Below are 25,467 nucleotides of genomic sequence, written 5' to 3'. Positions count from 1 at the left end.
TTTTTCTAAACCGGGGCCTGCGCTAGCAATGCGAAGGTTACAGTGCCGAATGGTCGCTGCTGCACTCCGTTGTTAAGATAGCGCTATGGCCTTGTTGCATATGGGCCTTTAGAGCGATATAAATATGTCGTGGACCCGGCCGGCATCCCGTGTCTGAGGATAGCGCTGTTTCCAGCGCTGAAGCGCTTTTCAAGCAGTCGTGGATGTGCTGTTCCTGAGTAGGAGAAGTTCAGATGTCAACAACAGGTCTATGAGGGGCAAACATTGTGTGCATGGAGAAAACACAGCACACAGGCAGGACTGTGATGGGCACACATTGTGTGCATGGAGAAAACACAGCACACACAGGTCTGTGAGGTGCGCAGAGTGTGCATGGAAGAGCAGTGCACACAGGCAGGACTGTGAAGTGCCTGGAGCGAGAACACAGCATTCAGACATGTCTGTGAGGGGCACTCAGTGTGTGCATGGAGAGAGAACACAGCACACAGGCAGGACTGTGATGGGCACACATTGTGTGCATGGAGAAAACACCGCACACACAGGTCTGTGAGGTGCACAGAGTGTGCATTGAAGAGCAGTGCACACAGGCAGGATTGTGAAGTGCCTGGAGCGAGAACACAGCATTCAGACAGGTCTGTGAGGGGCACTCAGTGTGTGCATGTAGAGAGAACACAGCACACAGGCAGGACTGTGATGGGCACACATTGTGTGCATGGAGAAAACACAGCACACACAGGTCTGTGAGGGGCACACATTGTGTACATTGTGCATTAAAAAATGCGTCAGACGCCGGGACACCACCGCCTTTCTCCGAGGCAAAGCAGAAATGCCTCGGAGAAACGCAGGGTCGTTTTCGGATTCGGGGGCGTGTTTTGCTGTTATCTCCTCCAGCCATTGGCTGGAGGAGATAATTAGACTTTCTGCAAAAAACACGCCCCCCGATCCGAAAAGGACAGGGCCTGATCGGAGTGACGGGACCTCTTCTCCAATGGCTGGCCAGCATTGAAGAGGCCAGCCAATGGAGAACAGGGGAGAAGAGGGGCAGGTTCAAGCCCCTCTTCTCCAAGTCATTAAATCTCGGATCGAGACTGCGCAAGCGCAGCCTTCGAGCCGAGACCTAAAAATATGCGCTGTTGAGGGTGCACCAGAGGTCCCGTTAGTGTTAAGTTACAGTGGAGCTATAGAAATGTAGTGCACCTCGAAGTATTATGTTCACATCAACAGTATAAAAGAGGTCCCGCAATAGGGTTTGAGGTCTACAGTACCTCAAATGTATTATGGTGACACCAACATTGTACCGGAAGCTGTTAAATGCACAAGAGCAATGTTACACAAAAGCACTAACTGTGCATCTATTGTGTACAACAGACACTCTTCGTTCAAATTACACGTATTTCACGGATGCATTTTGAACGTCCCTCAGAGCCCCACGGGTGTAGAGTGTTACACATGCACTATTAGAGATAACGTATTCTAATCTGTGGTATTTTCAGGGCCTTAAGTGGGACGGGTCTTGCCGGTTGCCAGCACCGGCAGTTCTAAAAAGCAGGTCCTGAGACGGGTCTCTATCGGGCCCTCCATTTTTGCCCTCACCATTGGGGTGAAAAATAAATCTCAACTCTGCATCAGTACCACCTTTCACTGCCTTTGATTTAACTTGTAAGAGACTCGTTATGGTACTTTCACAGTCTCATTTCAGAACTGAAGCATTTTCAATATTATATAGGACAAAGCCATACTTGCTGCTTATTAATCTTATGCAAACAACCATTGACAAAGCCAATAGTCCTGGCTTGTCGTAGGTGTAATGTTACTTGTTGTATTATATATATGGATGCAATGACAGAAGCAGCAAAATACCTTTAGGGCGGCACATTATGCTAAGCGCAGGTTGTAATTTATGTGTTTTAAGCCACGCCCTTAATTACATCGACCACCCCCATTTGAGAGACCCCACAGTTTTTCCATCACACTTAAAGCCCTGGGTGTATACCACTTTTCTTTTGTCTGCACGCCAAATGTGGATGAAGTCGACGATTTAACAACCATAAATAATGTCGACCTGCCCGCTAGATTTCAAAGGCATCAGTTGCAGTGGGCAACCTATCTGTCCACCTGAGTGGACAAAACACACCCGTAAACCCCCCACCCCCGGCCGTGGGTCGGTCTGCCTGGCTGAAGGATTTCATTTACCTTGAAAAAGGCCGACTCCACCAAGCAGAACCGCCTGGGGTAGTGGGTATTGAAGGGGCGGGAGTCGAAAAGACAGACTGCTATCAAAGGTGAGTCAAGTGGTCAGTGTCCTGGGGGAATGCAGGGCCTGGCTGGAGAGAGAGAGAGCTGCCTGCAGCTTGTGTGTAAAGCGGGGGGAGGGCTGCCCGACGATTCACTAATCAGGACTAATTAACCTGTCACCATTTAAACGTGTTCACATGTCGGCCTAAATTACCTTCAGAAAGAAAAACGTGTTTAACAAAAAAAGACTGCACGTCACTGACACCTCGCTTCACACCTTGGCGTAATGCTTGCCATTGTGCAACCTCGTGCAGTCGCGGCTACTTTCCAATTTTTCGCTGGCATCAAACTTTTTAATGTGCTGGGGAGCGGCGCCGCTGGGGGTTAAATGCAGCGTCTTATCCACATCTTGATCTAGGGATTTTCTCTGATCTCTCGGCTTCTCTCTCAGACCTGCTGCGCCCCTGGTGGCGGGAACGTGCATGAGCACCCCTACACAGCCTGCCCTCTGGCCTCTGTACGAGGCCGTTCAGGTGCAGAAAATGTCCTCATTACTCTGCAGCTTCTGACACACTGGAGACCCAACAGGTTCAAATCGGCCTATCAGTTACCCCGTGTCGATAAGCCGAGTACCATTACATTCAGTTATATTAACATCGGAAGACTGCGGCTTTACGGACAATGTGTCTTCAAAACGAGGTTATTCTGTTAACATTATATATAGTGAAAAATTACGTTTTACATTCTGTTTCCACTTTAAAAAAAAAAAAAAAATTGGTTAGCCGCTTTGTAATATCTTTCGTTATTGGCAGACCTCGTTCGAGAGGAACACAGTGAACATGTCTTTTGCCAAGGATAATATACATTGACCAAGAGGCGAAGCCAGGACTCGAACCGTGGTCCACACCCCCAGGCTCTACACTGTCAACAAGACCTGGTGTGAGAACACCTACAATCAAGAGAATCTGGGAACCATCAAGAATATTAAACTAATTTGAATACATTTGTTTATGAAGGGAAGCTTGAGTGCAAACTAACACATTAGAAACATATCACCAAGACAAAACACACAGAACTCTTACTTATGCAGTGAAACTGGGAATGGTGGGTAGAGAAACTTGAGCAATAAAGAACATTTAAAATACTCGACACATTGCAACCTCGGAGTGCAAAGGCAGAGGAGGTGAGCATACAAACACAAAATGTGATCGACAAGCCCAGACGAAGCAGAGCACACACAAAAATCTTAACAGGGTGTACCCCTAATAGAATAACATAAACTAATACTTACTGTTTTATGCAACCGATATGCTGCTGGATTAGACCTTTCTAAAGTATGAAAATTGGGGCACAGGAGCCACTTGCCCTTAACACACCGAGGCTGGTGCATGCTCGCCCATGTCCAATAATGCCTATCGGCCCCCTGTTATTCGTGGCACCTTTTGACAGACCTTGCCTTTCAGCCAACACAACCATGCACACCACTATTAATACCCATATTAAAATCGTAACAATTAAACTACATGTCCCACAATGCAAAAGCCCATAACTGGCCACCTGAGATGAGGGTCCACTTGCTAGCAATGACCGAGTGTAGACTGCAGCACTCCTGCATGTAAAACAGGCTCATTGGTTAAATGTAGGAATCTACCTTTAGGAACACAAATAAGGCGGGGGCACATTAAACCCGTACTGCAAAGGGTCGGAAGTATTTCAGCACCAAGACCGGGAGGACTGTTGCACTTGGGACTTCCCTGCGCCGACTGCTCTCCTTCCCCTTGAATCACATAACCTAATCTTGCCTGCAGGAAAAGGAAAACAAGCATTAAAAATGCAATAGGTCTCGCCTTTCATTAGGTTAAAGCCATTTGCTTAGCTATACAATACCATTAGCAAAGCAAATGGCTTTAACTTAATCAAATGCGAGACCTATTGCATTTTCAATGCTTGTTATATAAAGGTGGCAATCCTGAACTTCTACTGGTTGGTTGTCTTTTTTTTTATCCTGTTTAGAATGTTACTGTTTTGAACTGACCTTAAATTATAGTGTTATAGCTTGGTTATTTTATGAATGTCTTTTCTCTGTAAATTACACCCTCTACCTCTTGAAATGATATAGATTGGGCCATACAGTGTCTTGCATCCTGCCCTCTTGCTCAGTTACGTCACCAAATCAAGAGTTAGAGGTACCCAAGAGAGAATCTGGTTAATGTTTGTTTCTTGATAGCAAAGTCCTCGGAGGTGGTAGCTAGGGTATAATGCATCAAGCGGCAGCGTCTCTCTCCCACCGCTACCAGGCCTGCGATTGTCTCACAAAAAAACAGTTTAAAAAATTCACCCAGCCAGGATTTTGCAGCATTAGCTGCAATGTAATAATTGAACAACAGATCCCCCACTGCATGGCGAAACAATACTCGGATAACAAGGCGTAAGTACTGTTAGGTGGGACTATTTTTCAGATGTAATTTAAGAGGCTAACATTGTCTTGAAATCTTTATACAATATATCTTTGTATCTTTATACAATATTTGTCTGTCCCTTAGTAGCATCACTATATACACCACACACAATTATTTCTTGTACAGATACAGAGACAAACAACTGCTTGAATAATAAACAAGGAGATACAAGCTCACCTCTATGACAAGATGGAGGTCGTCCATGTACCTCTTCTCTGTCTGAATGAGCTCGTGGATGTAGCCCTGCCTCTTCCTCTCCATGAGAGACATGTCATCCAGGTCATGAAGTCCAGCACACCCTTAAGGCCAAATGGGATACAGATCAGAATACTGGATTGTTGAGAAAACAAATGCAATGTCTTTTCCTTGTTAAAAGATGTATACGATTATTGTGATGTATTAAGATATGACTGGATTGCTGTAAGCTTAATTACAAGATGTTTAAAAAAAAAACTAGCATTTTCAAAAGCAATGAAATATTTAAACAACGACGCATTCTTTTCAGGCTTATTATTGATAATTCAATACGCCACACCCTTAATTGAGCAGAGACCACCATTCAGAAAAGTCAGTAAGAGTGACATACAGTGGGGTCTTTAAAGCAGTTCTTGGGATACGAAGCAGTTCTGGGGGATGATATTTTATCTTACAGCAATCAATGGACTTTTCTGAAAGCTTAGATTCTATGTTAATGGCCATGTACATTAATTCACACCAGTAGACTGTATCCACCTGGCATGCTCTCAGTGGGTCCAATTCACACAACGCTTTCATTCTTTTAATTAGACCGAAGAGGTCGAAAAGTGTTATCGATAAGCATTAATCACAGATCCTGATTCAAAGAATCAATATCTTACTGTTCTAGTCCCATGGCCGGTAATTCAAAGGCAAGTCTGTCGGCCAATATTCTAACATCTGCATTATTGAAGGAACCAAGCTTAGAATTGACACACTGAGTGATACCCACTGGCTTTGGCAGAACCATGATGTTTGCCCTGTTGTAGTCCTCCTTGAGCTCTTCAGCCTCCTCTGCTTTTCTAAACCTCATGGCCTCTGACTTCCGACGGGAAACAATCCCTGTCGCACCGTTTTTGTGGCTGGTTCCTTGAAGGCCTGTTGGATTTCTTCCACTGTGATCTCCCCCTTCACAATGTTTATCTGCCTTCCAGCTGTAACCTAGGCAATTTAAGCGCCCCCAGAAACTTAGCAATATTTTAAGAGCCCTCTGTGTTTAGATGTACACAACTTTTGGTAGTAGTGAACAAACACTCCTTCAGTGCATCTTGTGGCCCACGGTGACCGGGACATGGGCACTGTTGCCAAAAATGAACTCACATAAGATCCTATTCTGCATTAGGGCTTCAAACATAGTACCAGAAATGTTCTTTGATTGATTTGTCTATTTGTCCTCTAGTTCCACCAGCTCGCCGCTGAAACAGGCTTACGCTGCCCTCATACCGATCCTGCCCCATCACATACTCCAATCTCTCTCATAAAATCTCCCACTCTTTGCTGTAGGGGTCCAAGGGGGCTTCTGTAACCTCACCATCATCCGAGTTGTATGTTTCCTTGATCTGATGGTCTCTACACCAATTCAGTCACGAATGAAAGAAAGCAAAGAAAGTAACATTGTACAATCTCAGAACGAAAGAAGTAAGAAAGAAAGCAACAATAAACAATTTCATGCAAGATGCCAAGTTATGCAACCTTCCATGTGCCATCATGAATCACCTGTAACCAGCAGGTACTATGTAATCACCAAACTACTGGTGGCATCATGAGTGCATTGAATTTTGTAACATTTATGTATGTAACAGTTTATGTAATCCGCACCGGCTATGTAACCAGCAATGGTGGTTTACTGTGCAGCACTGTGATACCCTTGGGCCATCCCTGGGTCCAGCACAGGAGAATTTTGTCAGCACAAGAAATGGCAAGGCAGCTCTTGGAGATACTAAAGACATTCTGTTTATGGTATGGCTGTATCATGCTCTGATGGTCGGGATAAAAATCCAATGGTCAATTGTAGGAATATTCTCTCATTTGCAGGGGGCATCAGGCAGGTATGTCCTTCTCTCTACTGTGGTATATAGAGGAATGAGACTGCATCTTAATTACCTAAGTTATAAGCTGAGACAGGCAGAAGAGGCCAGCAGATGCCAATCAACAGGAATAGTGAGGGACCTTCCTTACAAGGAAAAAGTGGGAAGGAAAGATAAGCGAAGGTCAAGAAACTGATGATTCAGCAAAGCAGGAAAGTGCCCAGGATACAAAATTACTAAGGGGATTATGCTTTCTGTTAAAGTAGTATGGAGACTCACAGAGGGAATCTCCCCAGCATGGTTTCGCAGGAGTGAATGCCTGCCCTGGATTACGCAAAAGCGCTTCTATGATATTTCTAACAACAATTTGCGACTCAAAGCCAGGCGTTGTGGTTTAGAGAGGCCCACCAAGTGCCCCCTCCTTTCAACAAGTGTGACTACTGTCAGCTCACAGAGCAGCATTGTACTGACAGTGGTAGCAGTTAAGTGTTTAACAGGACAGGCCTTTTTACCTATCCGACTTGTGCAAGAAGAGCTTTCCACTGTCACCTCTGGCTCTCCACTTCAATTGCCTGTCAGGCCTCTGCAAGCAGTAACTGTTCTCCATTAAGTTGTGTGTCGCTGTAACTTGTGTGTGTGCATGGTGTGTCCATGTCAGAATCAACTTGGAGAGCGTGTCATGGTCTATTGTGGACAAAGATTAATCTTTTTGGATTTTTTAACTGTGAAAATAGTGTACACAATGGAGCGTAGAGGTGGCCAGCCCGATGAGCAATGTACATTGCAGGGCATTTTCAATGCATTCCTGAAACCTTTGTTAGTAGCTAGGCTGCAGGGTGTGGAGCACAGGAGACAGTACTTTCTTTAGAAATGTAGAGTTAGCCTTAGACCATGCTTTGCCCTGTTGTTCGCCCATGGGTGTTCCAACCAAAATGTTGATAGGTGTAGAGTGTGGAGGCATTGCTCCACTTTGTGGCAGTAAAATGGGTTTCCTTGAGCTGGAGATTCCCAAATGACACCTCAAGACAGACTGTGGCTGGCTTGTCTAGAGGGGGGATACATAAACTGTCACTGGCCTATGCCCTGGAATCCTCTCCTAGGGTGCTGGAGAAACTTCTATGATCTCGATAAGTGTGTGTAAACGCCAGATTCCCAGCCAGGTGAGGGATACCACATTGGAGCAGAAATATTCTGATGGAGTGCAGAGGACCTGCATTGGACGAGAAGCCTGACTAGTTGATTAGAGTGAAGAACTGGATGTGTTCTGGAAGAGGAGGCTTCCCACAGGAGAACCCAGTATTATCTGCCTGGGAGAGAAGTTGCTAATAGAAAGGAGCATTTGCACTGCAAAGCTCAGGGAGAAATCAGTGCAACAAAGACTTGTGGTAAGTCCCTGCGTGCACAGTTACTGTCCCCCAACTGCCCACAACAGGGCCTTGCGAGCACTCTGGCCCTCCTCCCTGGCATGGAAGGGTTCCGATGGGCTGCCGAACAGACTGCAGCTAGACAAAATCCACAGCAGGAAGCCCTGCTCCCTGCTTCTGTGGGACCCTCTTCCTGAATAGCTCCCTGAAGTGTGATGCGTTGAATTGACTGAACCGCGACCTGCGGTTCGGCTCTTTGCTAAATAATGTGTCCAGCTCTTGAGAGTGTGCCCTGTTGCTTTTGCGCTCTCAAAGCTGCAGTCCCAGGGCTCTTGGAGCATAGGCTCCACAATAGACTACTGTCTCACGAGAGGCTGCTCCCAGGGCTTTAAGTGGGATGAAAAAACTGAGGGGTCTCTCAAAGGGGGGGGCTGATGTAATTAAGGACGTGGCTTAAAAACACCTGAGCTAAAAATCTGTGCTTAGCATAGTGTGCCGCCCGTCTTGCATTTTGCTGTTTTTACCGTTGCATCCAGATACATAATACAGTAAGTAAGATTATACCTACAACAAACCAGGACTATTGGCCCTGACAATGGTTGTTAGCTGCATAAGATAAATAAGCAACAACCATGACTGCGTTGTATATAATATTGAAAATGCTTCCATTCTGAAATGAGGAGTCTGCGAAAGAACTATAACAAGGCTCTTTGAAGGGGGCGCCCGCCACTCCGGAATCCACCCTGGGTAATGCGCAGGCGGGTCCAGCACCCGGCGTCTTGCAGGGGTTGTCACCACAGGCCCCACATCCAGAGTCCTCATAGGCCAGGCGCGATGCTTCTGCCCCCCCCGCCCCCCTCCCCATTTCCACATCCGCGGCCACACCGGCCCTCCCCCGCATGATGGTCTGACCTCAAGAGCGCGCAGCTAATAGTACCCCTGATGGGCGACACAGTGCACCTCCCTCTCCCTGGTTTTTTGACCCTCCAGTTAGTTCGTAGTTATTCAATGGCCGCACTTCCATAGCCTCTGCGACGCCCCTCACAGGGGGTTCAGTCACATTACACGGCATCCCAGCCGCGAGGCGAACAGGGCGCACTCCAGTAGGGCACACTCAGAGGCTGGACCCGGGCACACATCTGCAGCCCCACTCAGAACAGCGATGAACGGCCTGAGGGGCCGAGAGGCCGCTGGATTGTAAGAACTGTGACTGGGCGTACTTGAAATGTGAATCTCTGTGATAATGGTGATATCGCATGTGCATACGTGTTTTCCTATCTATAAATGCCAATAAAGAAAGTTTAAAAAAAAAAAACAAGGCTCTTTGAAGTTACATCAAAGGCAGTGAAGGGTGGCACTGCAGCAGAGTTAAGATTTATCTGTTCACCGAAGGAGAGGGCAAAAATGGAGAGCCCGATAGGGACCTGTCTCGGCACCTGCTTTTTAGAACTGCCGTTGCTGAGCACCAGGAGGACCAGGCCCACTTAAAACCCTGGCTGCTCCTCCTCAGGAGTGGAGGAACGTCCCCCGGCCTGCTGCGAGCGTAGCAGGCAAACACAAATAAATAAAATGGCATGCCGATGCCATTTTATTTATTTACCATGGCACCCGCTTGCGCTGTCAACAGCGCGAGGGTGGGGCTGAATCCTGCAAATGCAGGATGACAGCACTGATCTACAGTGCGCATGTCCGATTGACCGGCTGTCTTGTGATGACCAGCCCGACATGCGCACTGTATACCCAGCAATCCAAAGGCTGTGAAACAGCCTGGGGATTGCTGGCACAGTCTGAAAATTTGTACTGGTTGACCCTGCTCCCACCAATCCTGGAGCTGCTTTCACAGCATGAGAGCAGCTCCAGGATTGGTTGGAGTTGCGTTTCACAAGTGCTTGTGGAAAGGAGACGTGCTGCACCGGTCATGCTCCAGCACTGCATTTATAGTGAGTTGAGCGATATCGCGCCCCTCCATTTTTTTTATTGAAGCTAGCTACCATTGTGCCCTACCTGCATTGAAGACTACTGGGATGGGCTCATATCCTGTTTCTTTGATCGTGGCCACCTGGTTGCTGCTTATTCGCTGCCTCTTCGGATCGAACAGTGGGGCTGCTAGAGACTTGTGGCACATGTTTCCCATAGCCAGAACTGCCATTCTGCATTTGAGCACAATATTTGGAATCACAGACTTTAAAGACCGACCACAAGGTCATAGACCTAGAAAGAAGCTGAATGACTAGATGCATTGCTCTTATAAACCCAGTAGTTGCTAGTCTTTCTTCTATTTTTTCCTGTATCAGTCGTAATTTGTCTGTCAAGTATCGTGCTTTTGGTTGAGTAAAGTACTTTTTTTACTCAAATTAAAGCACCGACCCTCTAATTATTGAGAGTCATTTTAAAATATATCGAGTTTTGAGTCTTTAACCCCATGCTACCTCTTCCAGTAAGCCTTGTACTGTTCGCCTCGCTACCTTGAGAGTCTACTGTCAAAGAGGGACATTGTGATTCGGTTTTCGGGTTCCAGTGACACGGTGTGCATGGACCCATGTCTGGGAATACCCGCCCCACTTAGGGGGACATACTAAAGTAAACAAAACTGTTCCGATTGGAGCAGGGTCAAGACTGATTTGAATATGGCTGGTTCCAATCTGAGGTGACATGGTATGTAAAGTAACGATGGATTGGGATGCAGCACAAGTAATTACCAGTGGCAGAGATTAATTCAAGCCTTCCATCCATCACTTTTTGTATACTTCAGTCTTCAACTAAATGGACGGCATTCATATAGCACCATCTGTACTAGCAGTGCCACAGTATCTTGGGTGCAAGGCCTTCGAACGCCTTAAGAGATGGCTGTTTCAAATCAGAGGCAAGGATTTTGTTATTAAGAAAGTATGTAATTAGCAAGCTGCAGGAGCAGTTACTTAAGAGGATCACTGATGAACAGAGAATGAGGAACTAGTCCACGGAGGATGATGTGTGCCTAAATTTAAAAGTATGCGTTTCAGGGTACACCAACTCTCCTGGACGGAAAGAGGGACATGGATTGGTGTAGGGTGGCAGAGAAAACAGTCTATGAGAGTAGAGCAGAGCTTTCCAAACTCTGTGTCGCGACACAGTACTGTGTCGCCTGCAAATGGTGGGTGTGTCGCGGGATGACGCCGGTACTGCGCAGTTCGTACGCCAGACGTACGTGTAGAAAGGAGAGAGAGACTTTTAGCTGAGCACCGGCAGGCGCAGCCCACTTAAAGCTCTCTGTAAGAGTGAGTCATCTCCTCGAGTGCCTGGTGGGGACAGGGCGGGGGTGGAGATTGGGAGGGAGATGCAACACCAGCGCCTGTGAGAACTGTAGTGGCTGCACCGCTCTTTGGGCACCTGTACGGATAATGCAGCTCCTTGAGGACAGGTCCGTAGGAGGAATGCAGCTTGTGCATATAAGAACCTCGGAAGCATCGAAGGCCTCTGTAGATCACCGCTTGCAATAGTGAACAGTGTCTAACTCGCTGAGCCATTCCTCCCCTCTCGTTCACAGTGAGTCTGGCATGCGCTTCTCAGACGCGACATACTGAACACAGTCGGCTTAGCCTGTGCTTGTCTCGTGTGTGATCTGTTGTGTTCCTCTTGGGTGTGAACATAAAATGTAGCCCCGCCTTTGCTGCTCTGAGGTGTGAGGATATTACAGTGACTCAGCTCCCGCTCTGCTCCTCTCAGGTGCGAGTTAATAAACACAACCCATCTTTTACTCATCTCAGGTGTGTGACTGTTGACACAGACCACCCTATCCCCTCTAACAGGACACGCTCACCCCCGCGCCCTGTGGTGCCCCAGACGGCCTCCTGGGATTCCGGGCACCTGCTGCATCCCGTCCTTACGCCTCAGACTGCCCTGGTGATTATTTAAACTTACTCTTGGTTTATTTACATCCGTGCCAGAAACGTGGCTGCAGCTGCGTGCTGTGTGCACACTGCTGTTCTGAACCAGCACTGGCGCTGCCCATGGTCTGCTTCGTACTCTCTTTGGAGACAGGCAGACCGAAGCACCCTCTGCAGCTGCTCCTCAAACTCTGTCCTTCTCGGTCCCCGGCAGGTGCTCTTATCTGTCCCCAGCTGTAGTGCATTCTTTCTGCTGCAGTCAGCCCTTGTACACTGTCATTTAAGTTTCAACCAGTCCTGGTACAGACGTTTGCTTCTGGTGCGCTCTGTCTTCATCTGCTGTCAGCCCTTGTACACTCCTTTTAGCTGCAGACATATATATAAGTGCAGCTAAAAAGACAGTGTACAAGGGCTGGCAGCAGATAAGGACAGATATATACATATGTCTTTATTTGCTGTCATCCCTTGTACACCGTCTTTTTAGCTGCAGCCAGTCCTGGTGCCCTCTTTTTATCTGCAGTTAGTTCTGGTGCACCCCGTGCATATATGTTAGTTTACTGTAGTTAATCACTGTGCGCTCTCCTTATCTGCCCCCAGTCATACTGCACTTCCTCCTTCTGTGGTGTTCCCTTGTGTACTCCGTCCTTATCTGCGGCCAGCTCTTGCACACGGTCTGCTTAGCTGCAGCCAGTGCAGCTTGGTGCACTCTCTACTTATCTGCAGCCTTGCGCACTCTCTCTTTGTCTGCAGCCTGGTGCACTCTTACCTCATCTGCAGCCTGGTGCACTCTCTGGTGCACATCAAATGTCAGACTGTCTTCCCACAATTGCTGCTTGTTTGGAAATTGGTGTTTACTTTTAGTTCTCTGACTGCAAAGTGAGAGTATTTTGTGAAAGATTAAGTGAAGTGTACGAATCGACAACTTCACCGTTAACAATGTCGCCGCTGATGTGGGTTTCTGTGATGGAAAACAAAAATAAACGCAGCTTTTTGCTGACATACTCTACCACAGATGTGCTCTACCAAATGTTACATGTAAAAGGTCAAATTGAAAGTGTCCCGAAAATAAATGACTGTTTGATTGTTGTTGTGTTCTTTGATTGTTACACTTGGTGGGCGTCTGTGATGCCAAAGTAGGCATGGTTTATTATAGTGTGCAGAAGTTTGTAAAAATGACACTTGGTGATGTTCTTCACAGTTGTCTCGGTCCCAAAATTAATGACATGACAGTTCATTGTGTCTGTCTTCATAATTGGCTTTGTCCTGTAATTCACCAAATTACACTTGATGGGGTTCCATGCCTTCACAATTGTCTCAGTTCATGAAATCACAGTTGATGGTTTCCATATCTTCACAGTTTTCATCGTCCCTTGATTTATGGCAGAACACTTTTTATAAACCTATTTAAGCAATTTCAGAGCAAATGACCATTTTTGGTTCTCAAAATGTAGCACCCCAAATTTTACCATGTTACAATGCCTTGTACAGTTCAACATAAGATTTTACCTCAAAGGAAAAACATATGACTCGTCTTATTTTCTGTTGGCTTTTGGTGCGCTGCGGAGAGCGGTCCCACTGAGTTCAATGCGCAGAGACCGGCTGATAAGTTGCATGATTGTTTTACCACTCACAATTCCCCCTTCCTGAACGGATTTTTGTATAACTCATATTCAGCAAGGCAACTGGCGGACTTTGTGCATGGTTGAAAGGGTTGGCAGTGAGTGCACCCGCCCTTTTTGTGCCGTAAATCACTGGGGCATGTGTCAATGTGTGCATGATTATATTCTTGTTTCAGGCACAAACCTAACCTTACACCCAGTTTTGCCAGTCACTGTCTTTGTTAGAACAGATTCACACACACCCCCCCCCGAACCCCTCTTAGGTGGTTCCGGATAGCTCGCTCGCTACACTGTGTTACCGTGTCGCAAAATGATGCATGTCTAAAAAGTGTGTCACCAACATGAAAAGTTTGGAAAGCTGTGGAGTAGAGGTTGCCCTCGGAAATGGAACAAGCATTGGCATAGCCAATAGGTCTCGCCTTTGGAACCTTATAAGTGTTTAGCCATGCAACAGTTGCATAACTAAATACTTATAAGGTCCCCAAAGCGAGATCTGTTGGCTATGCCAAGCGGCCATGCAGCCGCGAAAGTGATCGCGATCAAACATCAAAGCGGCCGTGAACGTATTCGCACTAAAGCGCGGCGCGCGCGCGTCCGCGCACATGCACTGTAGCTTTAGGCTGGCCTGGTAGCACTTTTTGGCGCCCTCTCAATAAGTCTCGCCAGACCAGCGCATGCCCTGGGTCAGGCCAGACCTAAAAAGGTGTGGACCAAATGGAATGTTCACAGGGGGAGTCCATGTGACAGCCCCCACCGGTTTTATTGGTATAATGTGCAAGAAAGTGGTGTGGTATTATGTCATGAACTGCTTCAACCTAAGAAAAAGATATATATATATATATATATATATATATATATATATATATATATATATATATATATATATTAAGTATGCATTTTCTCTCATCTTTGTTTTAATAGTTCGATTTTACTTTCTTTTTAATACAACCCAACACAGAATAATGCTTCCAGGGTAGACCTTTACGGTTTTACAAGTGTAACATCTGCCATTCCGGATTCTTTCTTTCCAGTGGATGAAAGTGCCCTGAAGTGACTGGGTGCTGTGTAGTGCGCTACACATCACAACGCACCACATAATCAAATCGTAGTGGTAGCACGAAAGGTTCTTCTGTCTCTACGTTCGTCTGCGAAGGGTTGTTTAAAAACGAACAACTTACATAAAGCCCCTTGGAATTAAAATAATAATAATAATAATAATTAACAAGTTTGGACCGTCCCTTTCTCTCGCACAGAGGTGGATCAATGAAGCTTCCATGGAAGCAAGCCTTTGAGATGAACGGTCTATTCTACTGCTTTAAAGTTACAATATTAATGTAGGTCCACATTTAAAAATATCCCGAACACACTCAAGCTGAGAAGATGCAACGTTTACGTGTTTCGAAAGTAACCACGGGATTATGGAAGCAGCCGTGTGCCTGCGTGCCTGCGGGACGACGCGGCGCCGTGGCTCACCGGCGCGCGATGCAGGCAGCCTCTTACGTAAAGGCAGCGGCAGCATTCCGTCCCGGTGTACTGCACGCTGCCAGTGCCTGCTCCTCCGCCCCTTCGTGCTCTCATAACCTCGCGCCACTGCATGTACACTCCGCAGGAAGTGATGTAATTATTATAAAACAGTCATCCAATTTACACACAGCGATTTCCACGAATTCAAACAGGTAATGGTTTGGGCGGAGACCGACACAGGGACACCTGTCCTTCACGTTTTCCAAAAGTGAGGGCAGGCGGATACAGCCTTCCAGAGAGCCTTGAGTTTTATGTCATGGAATAAGTCTCTCAGCACAAACCTGCGCTCCCTGGCACCTGCTGCTAGAATCTCTGCCACGTCACGGAGCGTGACCTGTCAGGGTCTCCCATTGTGAAAGACCAAGGATCGAGCCGCAAATGTTCTTCTGCCTGCCGCAAAATATCACACATTTTGGAGTTTGGGATTGCAAAGTCTGCTTTTGTGCCGAACTAATTGCTAACACAGGCCACGAAATCCTGCAGTGACCAAAGGTAAATCATTTCTTCTTCAGATGGATACCTTTTACCGCACATCCCTCACTTTTTAAATCTATACCAAAGCACTAGCAGTAAGCCCCCTCTCCCCCAATGAGATGGGTCTGAGGAGTGGACTTTACGCCAGGAATTCCTGCAGAACCTTAACGAAATGATCCTCCGGCAGACCTGGGAGTTGATCCAAAGGTGCCTGATGAAGGTCTGAACAGACACCCATGTAGCAGCATTGCAACAGTCCGACAACGAAAAACCTCTAGCCAAGCTGTAGCCGAGGCCTTGACCCAGGTCGAATGAGCTTCAAGCCCTTTCAGCAGTCTCTCTTTTTTGGCCAGAGCATAGCACAGATCAATGGAAAGGGCAATCCACTTAGACAAGGTCTTTTTCTTTGCTGCCTTTCCTTTTTTTGAACCGGTGACTCTTATAAAGAGTTCATCTTCTGATCAGTTATCCTTAGAAACATAAATGTTTTAACTATGGGCCCATTTAAGATCCAACTGGTGTAGCCTCAAACACATATCAAAACCTTTTTTTAAATGCATCACAATTAGTTACTTGAATAAAGAGAGCTAACCAGGCAAACAAATAAAGGCCGAAAGGGCCTGTAAACAACCTTAAAAATGCCCAAAACAAAGCCTTGTGAGGCCACAGACAAAACAAACAAGTGATCACCAAATAGCTTGGGTTGAAAAGAATTGGCCTGCCTGCCGTCACCTAAGGTAATGAACTTAGACTACTGGCTAGAGTAGATGAACTTGGCGATGGGCAGCAAGCAGCAAATATCACTTCCAGAGAAGGTCAAAGCCACTCCATTGGTTCAACTGAATCTCCACGTTTGAAGGTGACTGTGGAGGTTCAGGTGCAGAACTCTGCCCTCCTGCGGGGACAGCAAATTCATCTGAAGAATTCTTTAAGAGGAGGGCATATGCTCAGATGCAGCAAATTGGGGTATAAGACTCTACAAACCCAATATGAAGATAGCAGGATAAGCTGGGTCTGGTTCCTTGTGAACTTCGACATGACCTGTAGGATGAGTAGCAGAGTTGAGAACAATGTGTCTCCCAGAGAGCCGCTACAATGAAATTCTACGACATAAAAAAGGCTGAGCTTTGAGTGTTCTCAAAGGTAGTGAAAAGATCTACTAAGGGCACACACCACTAATCAAAGACATCTTGAGTCACCTCACGAGCAGCCATCACTCATGATCAGCACAATGGTGCCTTGCAGCGTATATGCAGCATGACCCTCTGGGAGCCCGTTAGGTGACTCACAAACCGTGATATTGGATAAGTATCCAGCTACTGACACAGCATCTGAGCCTCCAGACTGCTTGTTGCAATAGCACATGCTGGTCATGTATTCCATTAAAATCTAGACTGGTTTGCCCCTGATGAAAGCCACTAAGGCCCTAATGGCCAGACAGATACTGCACAGCTCCAGAAGGTGTATATGGTGACACTGATCCACCAGAGACCAGCGGCTTCTGATTTCCTCCTTGTCCAGGTGATCTTCCCAGCCCAGAGAAAATGCATTTGTCACAAGCATGAGCTCTGGATGAGACGGGCACATATGTATGCTGAATTGCAAGTTGGCATCCACCAGACACCAATGAAGGTTCTGGGCTGCCTCTCCTGATCCATGGATGATGTCAGAGAACCACCATTAGTGTTGGTCGCACTGAAGGTGAACTTTCCACTGCAGAGCCTCCATGTGCTAATGGATAATAACTTTACAAGATTGGTAGTAGAGGTTCCCAGAAGGGAAGTGACCGCACATCAAAAAAATTGTCTTGTCCTTCTAAATGCCAATACTGTGTAAAAATAGTTTAAGCTCAAGCGAGGTGCTATGCAGGCTCTGCACCTTACTACCAGGAGGTGCTACTTGCGCAATCACAGATTACTGCGCTACAAACATTACAAATAATAGAATCTTTGGTGTAGCACTCTCTTTTAGGTAAATCAAAAGACAAATAAGTCCTGAATCTGATTACAATGTGGATTCAATTGTCCACAACATTCCCATTGAAAAAATCCCAAGGTGAAATCCTCTTTTCTCATGAACAGAAGGAGTCCAGAAAGTTCATTCAATCCATTGTTGATTCATTGGTTGTGTGATTCAGCGAACATCAGCCGACACGTGTTTCGTCTTAATCAAAAATACTTTTTCAAGGCAATTAAAAAATTCTGGTTTTCTAAGGCATACCTGGCCTTTTGGTACTGCTAACCAGATACATCAAATTCCAAAGTGGCAAGCCTTTTCAAATATGTAAAAACTCTAACTCGTAGATTATAAAAAAAAATTACAAGTCGGTTATTAAGTCCTTCAACGCGTGGCAAAAACTCCATAAACGCACGAGAAATGTAGTTATAGGCAGAGTGCCCAGTAAGAGTCATTGATGTACACAGGGTGGACTGTTTGATTCGCGTCATGGTATGATCGTACAAGCTCCAGTCGGAGAGGAGGCTTATCAATGACTCTTACTGTGACCCAGATAGCCCCTCTGCATAGGTCTGTAGGTAAAACACTGATAAAAGTTTGCTGCAAACCCCAAGACCCATGCTGAAGGGAGTAGAAAAAGGAAGTCAGTACAAAGGAGTGGCACCTATATGCAGCTCCGAGACGTCACATCCAGAGATGGGATGGAGTCGCCATGGAGGCTCATGGCGCCATCTGCTATGGCCGGGCACCTATTGCAGGCAATTTTTCAGATCCAGTTTTGCACCATGGGGATTCGAAAGATGAGGAATCTGCAGTTAGAAGTATTCCATCAAAAATGTTCTGCTTGGAGGCGGACCTGATGGTTAGTTGGGAAAATGTGTGGTTATATGAGGTAGGCGTGATGCATGTCACATGTCTGATCATTGACAAACTTGTCACTGAAGGTGTTATTGAACTACACGAGCACCTGTAAACAACCTCAACTCAAAAGCATACTGTAAATTTCTCTTTCTTGCATGAAAAGAACGACTATGTGAGTACATCATAATCTTCCAGGAAGTGTATTAGTATATATTTGTGCATCCCAAATGTTCCATATGCATATGGCTAAACAGCAATATCACAGTGGATAATGCTCATACATTCACCAGCTGCTTAAAATAAACCGCCAGAAAAAATAGAACGAAGGATGTCTTAATTTTCATCTAGTGGAGACTTTGGTATGTACCACTCGGTGTCCCTGGTCATCAGCTTTTTCTATTACAGAACCCATCCTGGTATAACCTTTTGAACCATCAGAAGTAGACAAAAAAAAAACGAATACGCTTAACAATAAAGTTCCTTATTCAATAATACTACAATGTTAAGACAATGTGTGGAACATAAAAACTATCTGCCGAGTTGGTAAGCTGCGCATTTTTATTACGTTTCAGAACCTTTGGAAGGACTTTCTAGAAAAATCAAATGTTATACTCAAATCCACTCAATATTCACCACCAAGAGACAAATGTAGAATTCCGCCCAAAATGTCCTCAATGTTAAGATCAGTGTTAGTGTGAGCAGAACCTTCTCACACGTACCACTCGCCACCCGGGATTTGAAGCCTCTACCTTATATTCTTGTGTTGTATGAACTATCACACACAAGCAATGGCATTAAGTACATACACATCTATGCAGAGCTTCGATGATACCTTTTGCATGATGGTCCAGCGGCAAACTAACCTAGTATCCACATTACTCTTCACCACTTGCACTAATTATCACATTTCACTTAATAGCTGGTCCATTAAAGTATTTCACCCTAACTATTCTGAAATTTAGTACAGAAAAAAATTCCTGGTCCAACAGGAACTGTCAAGTTACTAAAGTAACATCTCTAGATTAAAGAGCATTTTCATCAAATGGAAGGTTTCAGGTTACAAAGGTATTTTGGTCAGGAAATGTGCATCCTTGATTGCAGAGTTTATACAAGCAGATAGCAATAGGTAAAGAGCTAGACCACTGTGGCTCAAGAGGGAGCTGACATCCATCTTGTTACACCGGGCCTCTCCCGCACAGAAGTCCCACTGATTGCTAGCCTTCGGATAAGCCTGTTTATACATAGCCATGGGACAACGTGAACAGGAATGTGACTAGATGAGAGTCCACTTCTCTGCTGTTACTGTCAACCACGTCAAGCCTTTACTACCTTGCAATCACCTCAGAATAGATCTACAAGAGACATGCAATCATGATAAATCACAAATGAAAACAAAAACACATATCTTCTATTTCATGGGTAGTCCAAAAATACCAACTGGAGCCCAGATGTTTACGTGAAAGAAATGATTTGTCCTACACCATGTACGCGAAGATACACAACTCATACACAACACTTCATACACATGCTCTAAACAAAACAACACTAAAACCCCTTATATTCAGACCCAAAAACACACAAACTACTATCTTGAAATAAATGTACTTTGGGATCCTGAAGAGACCGACGGTCAGGTATAATGAAAGCCACAGCATCATTATATGATTTGACACAAAATCAAAGGATATACAGGTAAAATAATTGTCCTGAAATCAAGGGACAACTAAGCGGTCATTAGGTTGCCGGATAACGTGTGATCAAATTAGAGGATAATCAAGTGATCATCACATTGTGGGACAAAAAGAATTTGGAGGGAAAAAAGCAGCTGTAAATCAGCTTAACGTATGACATAAATTATACTGAAAATACAAATGATGCTGACCCATAACAATCTTAAAATAAAGTCTTCCTAATACCACTGGGCAGTCAAAAAGAGCATCGAAGCCACAGACCGTGATAAGTCCGGCAACGTATGACCATAATTTTAATGGCCTATAAAGTAATGATAATTGCACCACATGGACAATTTGCTAAAAAAATGTGTTACTTACAGCCATACAAATTAGCGACAGGGCCTCCAAGATCCGCAGCCCTCATTAGTGCCAGTTTTGTCAACTGGTGAAGGGCTTCCTTCTCCCGGATGATCAAAGGGTTCATCCCATGCCTTGATGCCCTGTGGAACATCTCCTCGCTCTCTTCTTCCACACCTATACAGAACATATGCATCATACTACTAAACCAACCAGGAGATGCTGCAGCCTCTTATGCCCTCACCTTCAATGCCAACACCAGAGGACAGGACAGGTGCTGAGGGAAAGAATGCAGGAATGGCTTCTGCGAAAACACGCCTGGCCAATCAACGAGTGAGGTAGAGCAGCTTCATGCTTCAGGTATGCAGACACAAGTGTGAGTTTGGCCAGCAGCCCAGAACGGTGACAGGCAGAAGTCATCACTTAAGTGTGAAACATAGACAGGTCATGTGCAGTAACAGGATGGTTTTCACAAAGTGTTCCTTGACTGTTATGTATCAACAAAACTCACAGTTCCATTTCCCTTAATGCATAAGCCAAATGACAACTTATTTTCTACAATTTGTACATTCCGCCAATGTGCATGCACATGTGATGGAGAGACATTATATAAACAGAGCGAAGGTGGAAGTTTGTTCCATGGTTAGGCAACTCTGAATCAACACTCTTACATTGGATAATGAACTGGGATGAGGCGGTGTTTGCTGGTAGGGTGCTGTCTCCTTACTAAGTAACCTAGACCAAATCATAAGGGGCCTGTCACTGGAAGTTGTAAATTAGATCCCAAGAGAGAACAGCAGATGATATAAACCAGTAATACATAGTACACTCTTGTTTTGTTTGTGTGCATCTCTCTACAAATCATCAATCCAGTACACACCACCATCACATAGGGCTCTATGAAGGCTTGAATCTATGTTCATATGTTTAAAAACACTTGTGCAGTATTCCTAGGGACTCGAAGATGCACATTACCTCCATCCATCCTGATACGCATGATGAACTTTTAGGAGGTCCCAGCTGCTGAACATTCTCCAATACTAAACACAACAGAGTGTGGTGAATCAGTCTGTCCCAGTGTACTTCATCGGCCCCTGCTCACTATGGTCAGCAAGAGAACGTAAAATGCAAATGCAAAATGTGAAAGGCTTCAGGCCCATGTACTCAAGCATCAAGTATTGTGAAAAGCAACTAATCAACAACCAACTACACTCACATGGTATGTAAGCTTGGGGTATCAGGAAAAAACAGCCCGACATCAGACTATTTTGAGACAAGAACTAACACCTTTGACCAAAATCCAACAAGGCCAGCAAAGAACAAAAACGGCACAATCAAGTGACCCATTTAACTACCTACTCGAGAGATATAAAGGAACATATATTAAGGGACTGATATAGATTCCTCAGTGACAACCGTGACGGCTATCCCATCCGCCGCAATATAAATCCCATAATATCCTATGGGATTTATATATCGGCGGACGGAATATATGTCACCGTTGTGAAGGGGTAACCCTACTGCCGAAATCTAAATCATGCCCGAAATGTAGACCTAACTAACGGAGGTACGGCGCAAGAGTAAAAAACACAAACACAAAAGAATGAGATGCAATATGAAGATGATGATATGGCATATGAGATCTGGTACCACAATATCAGAACCAAAACATCACTAGACAGATATATTGCGGCCTAAATGTCATTCAGTAAACTAATGCCCCACTGGAGTTAATAATAGAAAATCTACGTCCAGTTGAACAATGTATTTGTAATTTAGGACAAAATATAATGCGACACAAGTGAGCTGACGATGTCAAGTCTGCCAATTTTTACTGCCCCACACAGGCTAAAGACCCGGTCGGTGGAGTCAAAGTAACAAAAACATATTAAAAAATAATCATAGACTCAGGAAGGGTGGCAAGAGGGTAATAAGGAATCGGTCGGAGAGTACTTATCTATCACAAAGAATGTTAAAAAGGGTGGATTATGTGTTCTTCTATTGGATACTTGTTGCTAAACTGTAATTATGCTCAGGCAGCAACTTTCAAATAGTAGTAGTACAGAGGAGCAAGGCAACAGATATGGCAAACTGTCTGACTCATAACTCCCCCTCGGATTGCAAAGTATCCGCTTTACCCTAGGTCGAATGAACATGACACTTCTCAGAGGGGCTCTTATCAAACCTACCACACAGAGGCGGCCACCTGTAAAGAGTTTGTTCTTGAACAGCTTCTCCTAGTTTGCGATCCTTGGTAGCCTAGACCGAGCTTGCCATCTATTCAACAATACTCTGTTGCAGTGGGGCCAGTCTGTGTACCTTCTTCTCTTCCTTGGATGGGGGAAGGGGGAAAAACTAATGGCATGGTGATTACTTGAAATAAGCACAATTCGTTAATTACTTTTTGCAACGAGGAAGGTTTGACTTCAGGTTGTCTTTAGATAATGTTGTGAAGGGAAGAGACACAGACAAAACATTCTGGTTTCCAATTCTTCTTACTGAATTTACTACTAATGACAGCAATGCTTCCCTGTAAGGGAAAATGTAAGTGCACAAAAGCATGGGCCACAATTGTGGTCCCATGGGAAAGTTACACTAAGATTACACTTTGGAACCATTAAGAGTCCAAGTGGATCCTCCTTCAGAAGACCTTTTAATATTCTAGCTGCTACAAGTAACTTAAATAAAGATCCTTGATGTGGGCAGTATATGCAGGCATAAATCACAGTGAAATAGTAACCGTTTACTAAACCTATGTTTATTCCTTTTTTCTGTAAGAGACACTGCAAATTGTAAAATGAGCACAATTGTCACTTGAAGTAGTTCAAGCGATTGGGAACGGTACTAAGCCAAATAGATGATTGCGGATGCTCAACTGGCTTTTGGTTGCAAATGAAATTCCTTGACTTCAGATGCTAAATCTTAACTTGCCAGGGCTAACTTTAGGTCCCAAGCTCAAAGGCTGAACCTTTGTAAACTGGGGTGTGAGTTGAGGGTCTTATGCGGTGACTGAATGCTGCCCATCTACGGGAAGGAACATGGAGGATTGCAAATGAATTGTTACAGGGCTGTACTTCAAGCAAACTTGGTCGGGTCTTGCGCTGTGCGGTTTATTTTTTGAAGAACTTTCTGTATCAACAGGACATTTGGCAACTAACGATACAAGTGGATAACAAACAGTTCAAATGGAGACTCTATGACGCAAAATCAATGTCATTTCTTGGCTTGTGTTGTAAAAGGTTCAAACAACAGTCTGTAGGAGATCCTTTTAATTTGCAGTTGCAGTACCAAGCCTCCTTAGGTGATGAGGTATTGCATTCAGAGCCCCCGTTGGATGAACTTTTGATAGACCAATATATTTCTTTATGTCCCAGTGCTACATGTTAATTGCCTCGTCACTAAGGACTTTGGAACACGCTATATATTTCTCTAGGCACTTCTGAACATCGGTGTATTGATGTCTGCCAATACTTAGTCCTGCTTCTCCTGTATCTCAAATTCAGTTGCACTGCTCTCAATTTCAAGAGATTGCTATGCAGATTGCTTTCGTAAATTTACCACAATGTTTTTAATTGATAAAAACACTAGTAAATCTCTAGTTCTTCCATCTATCCCTGTCAGTGACCTTCATGTCTCTCCCACTCTTCATTTTCCTCTTCTTTTCCCCCATGCAGCTTAAAGTTTGCTCTTAGCATATAATATTTTCTACCCTACTTTGAGTTCTAGAGAGAGAGGTCCTGAAGAAAGTGTTTAATATTAATTTGTTTACTATGGCGTTATGGTGTGTTATTTGTCATGGGTTTCCAAGTGCCCCCATGCTGTTCTGATTTACAGTGCACTGACACCTCTCTAGTTGAGCAATGCTTTATAACAATATAAAATAAATAGACCGGTGGAGGTGAGATCAAATCATTCTGTTGACCAAAGAATTGGTTCAACGGGTGCTGTAAGCTTATTATTGGACTCTCATCTACAAGCCTTCATGAGGGGCTAGGAACATACAAGATACTGTCAACCCTAACATGTGCAGAACAAACCTGGAAGTCTGAATCTAAATATATGGAAAAAAGGACATCCTTTAGTAAATGTGGCAAAGTTTTGTATAATGTTGCACACTGTTTTTAGGCGCGAATATGCCCTTTTCAAGTACATATCCTTGATCACCAATATGAACTGAAACTCTGATGGTATCAGAGAGGACATCTTTTAGTTGTTTGAAAAACCCAAACTGTTCGAAATGCGAACCTTATAGTGCACGTTCTGATGAAGAAATCCTGGAAAAAAGGAGTTTAGAAGCTGGTGGTCAAAGTAAAGGTAGTAATGAAGGACCTATCAATGTAGACGGGCCAACACTACTTATGTTACTTTGGTGAAAACCTGGTGATGTGTGGAGTTTGTACAGGAGATCTGAAAAATAAAAAAGTTCACCCTCTATTACCTCAGAGATTATCAGTGACTCAGAGATTATCAGTGACTTTTCCAAATCGCTACACGGAATTAATTATACATCTTGGAGGTCTATTGTGACTATTCAATCTTGTTTTCAAAAGTCTTGCAAAATATGCTGTTGTGTAACCATGTTGCACTTCTTTTTCAGGAATGTATGTATGAACCTGACATTTAGAACTGGAGAAAAGGCTTCTCTTTTTTAAGGGTCAGTAAATAAGGGCACTATCACGCCATGTTGTCCCTGTGTGGGGTACCCTTTCAATTGCTGCTTTTGCAAGAGGTAGTTGTATTTCGTTTTTCAAGATGTTTGTGTGGGGGCAATGTCGAGGTTCTAAGGAGGCAGTAAGACAGTAGCCCATTCTAAAGTTCTGCAGGGCTAACTGGTTATGTATTAAAGAAGGAAGGGGCAAATTAAGTATACAGATGCCTTCCTCTACCAGCACTTCTTCCTTTGTAGGGGTGAAAGTACAGCTGCAGAGAAGGCCCAGCCAACTGACTTGGCTTATAAAGTGTCTACTGTTGCCTCAATATTTTCTTTATTGATGCTGACATATCTTACAGTGAGTTTGAACCAGTGGATCTCGTACA

General features: G+C 44.7%; 1 protein-coding gene across 2 annotated transcripts in view; it reads right to left on the bottom strand.

Moving 5' to 3' along the window:
• Nucleotides 1-25,467, bottom strand: part of ITSN2 (intersectin 2) — a 1,173,023-nt gene that overhangs the window by 72,512 nt on the left and 1,075,044 nt on the right. For both annotated transcript variants that reach the window (XM_085610587.1, XM_085610588.1), the window contains one exon: nt 4,872-4,993. In XM_085610587.1, the coding sequence (XP_085466713.1) occupies nt 4,872-4,993 (122 nt within the window). The remainder of the gene's footprint in view (nt 1-4,871; nt 4,994-25,467) is intronic.

Source organism: Triturus cristatus, chromosome 6 (genome assembly GCF_964204655.1).
Source record: "Triturus cristatus chromosome 6, aTriCri1.1, whole genome shotgun sequence".
NCBI classification, from domain to species: domain Eukaryota; kingdom Metazoa; phylum Chordata; class Amphibia; order Caudata; family Salamandridae; genus Triturus; species Triturus cristatus.
Note: the sequence above shows the minus strand (reverse complement) of the source record. Positions and strands in the feature narration are given on the sequence as shown.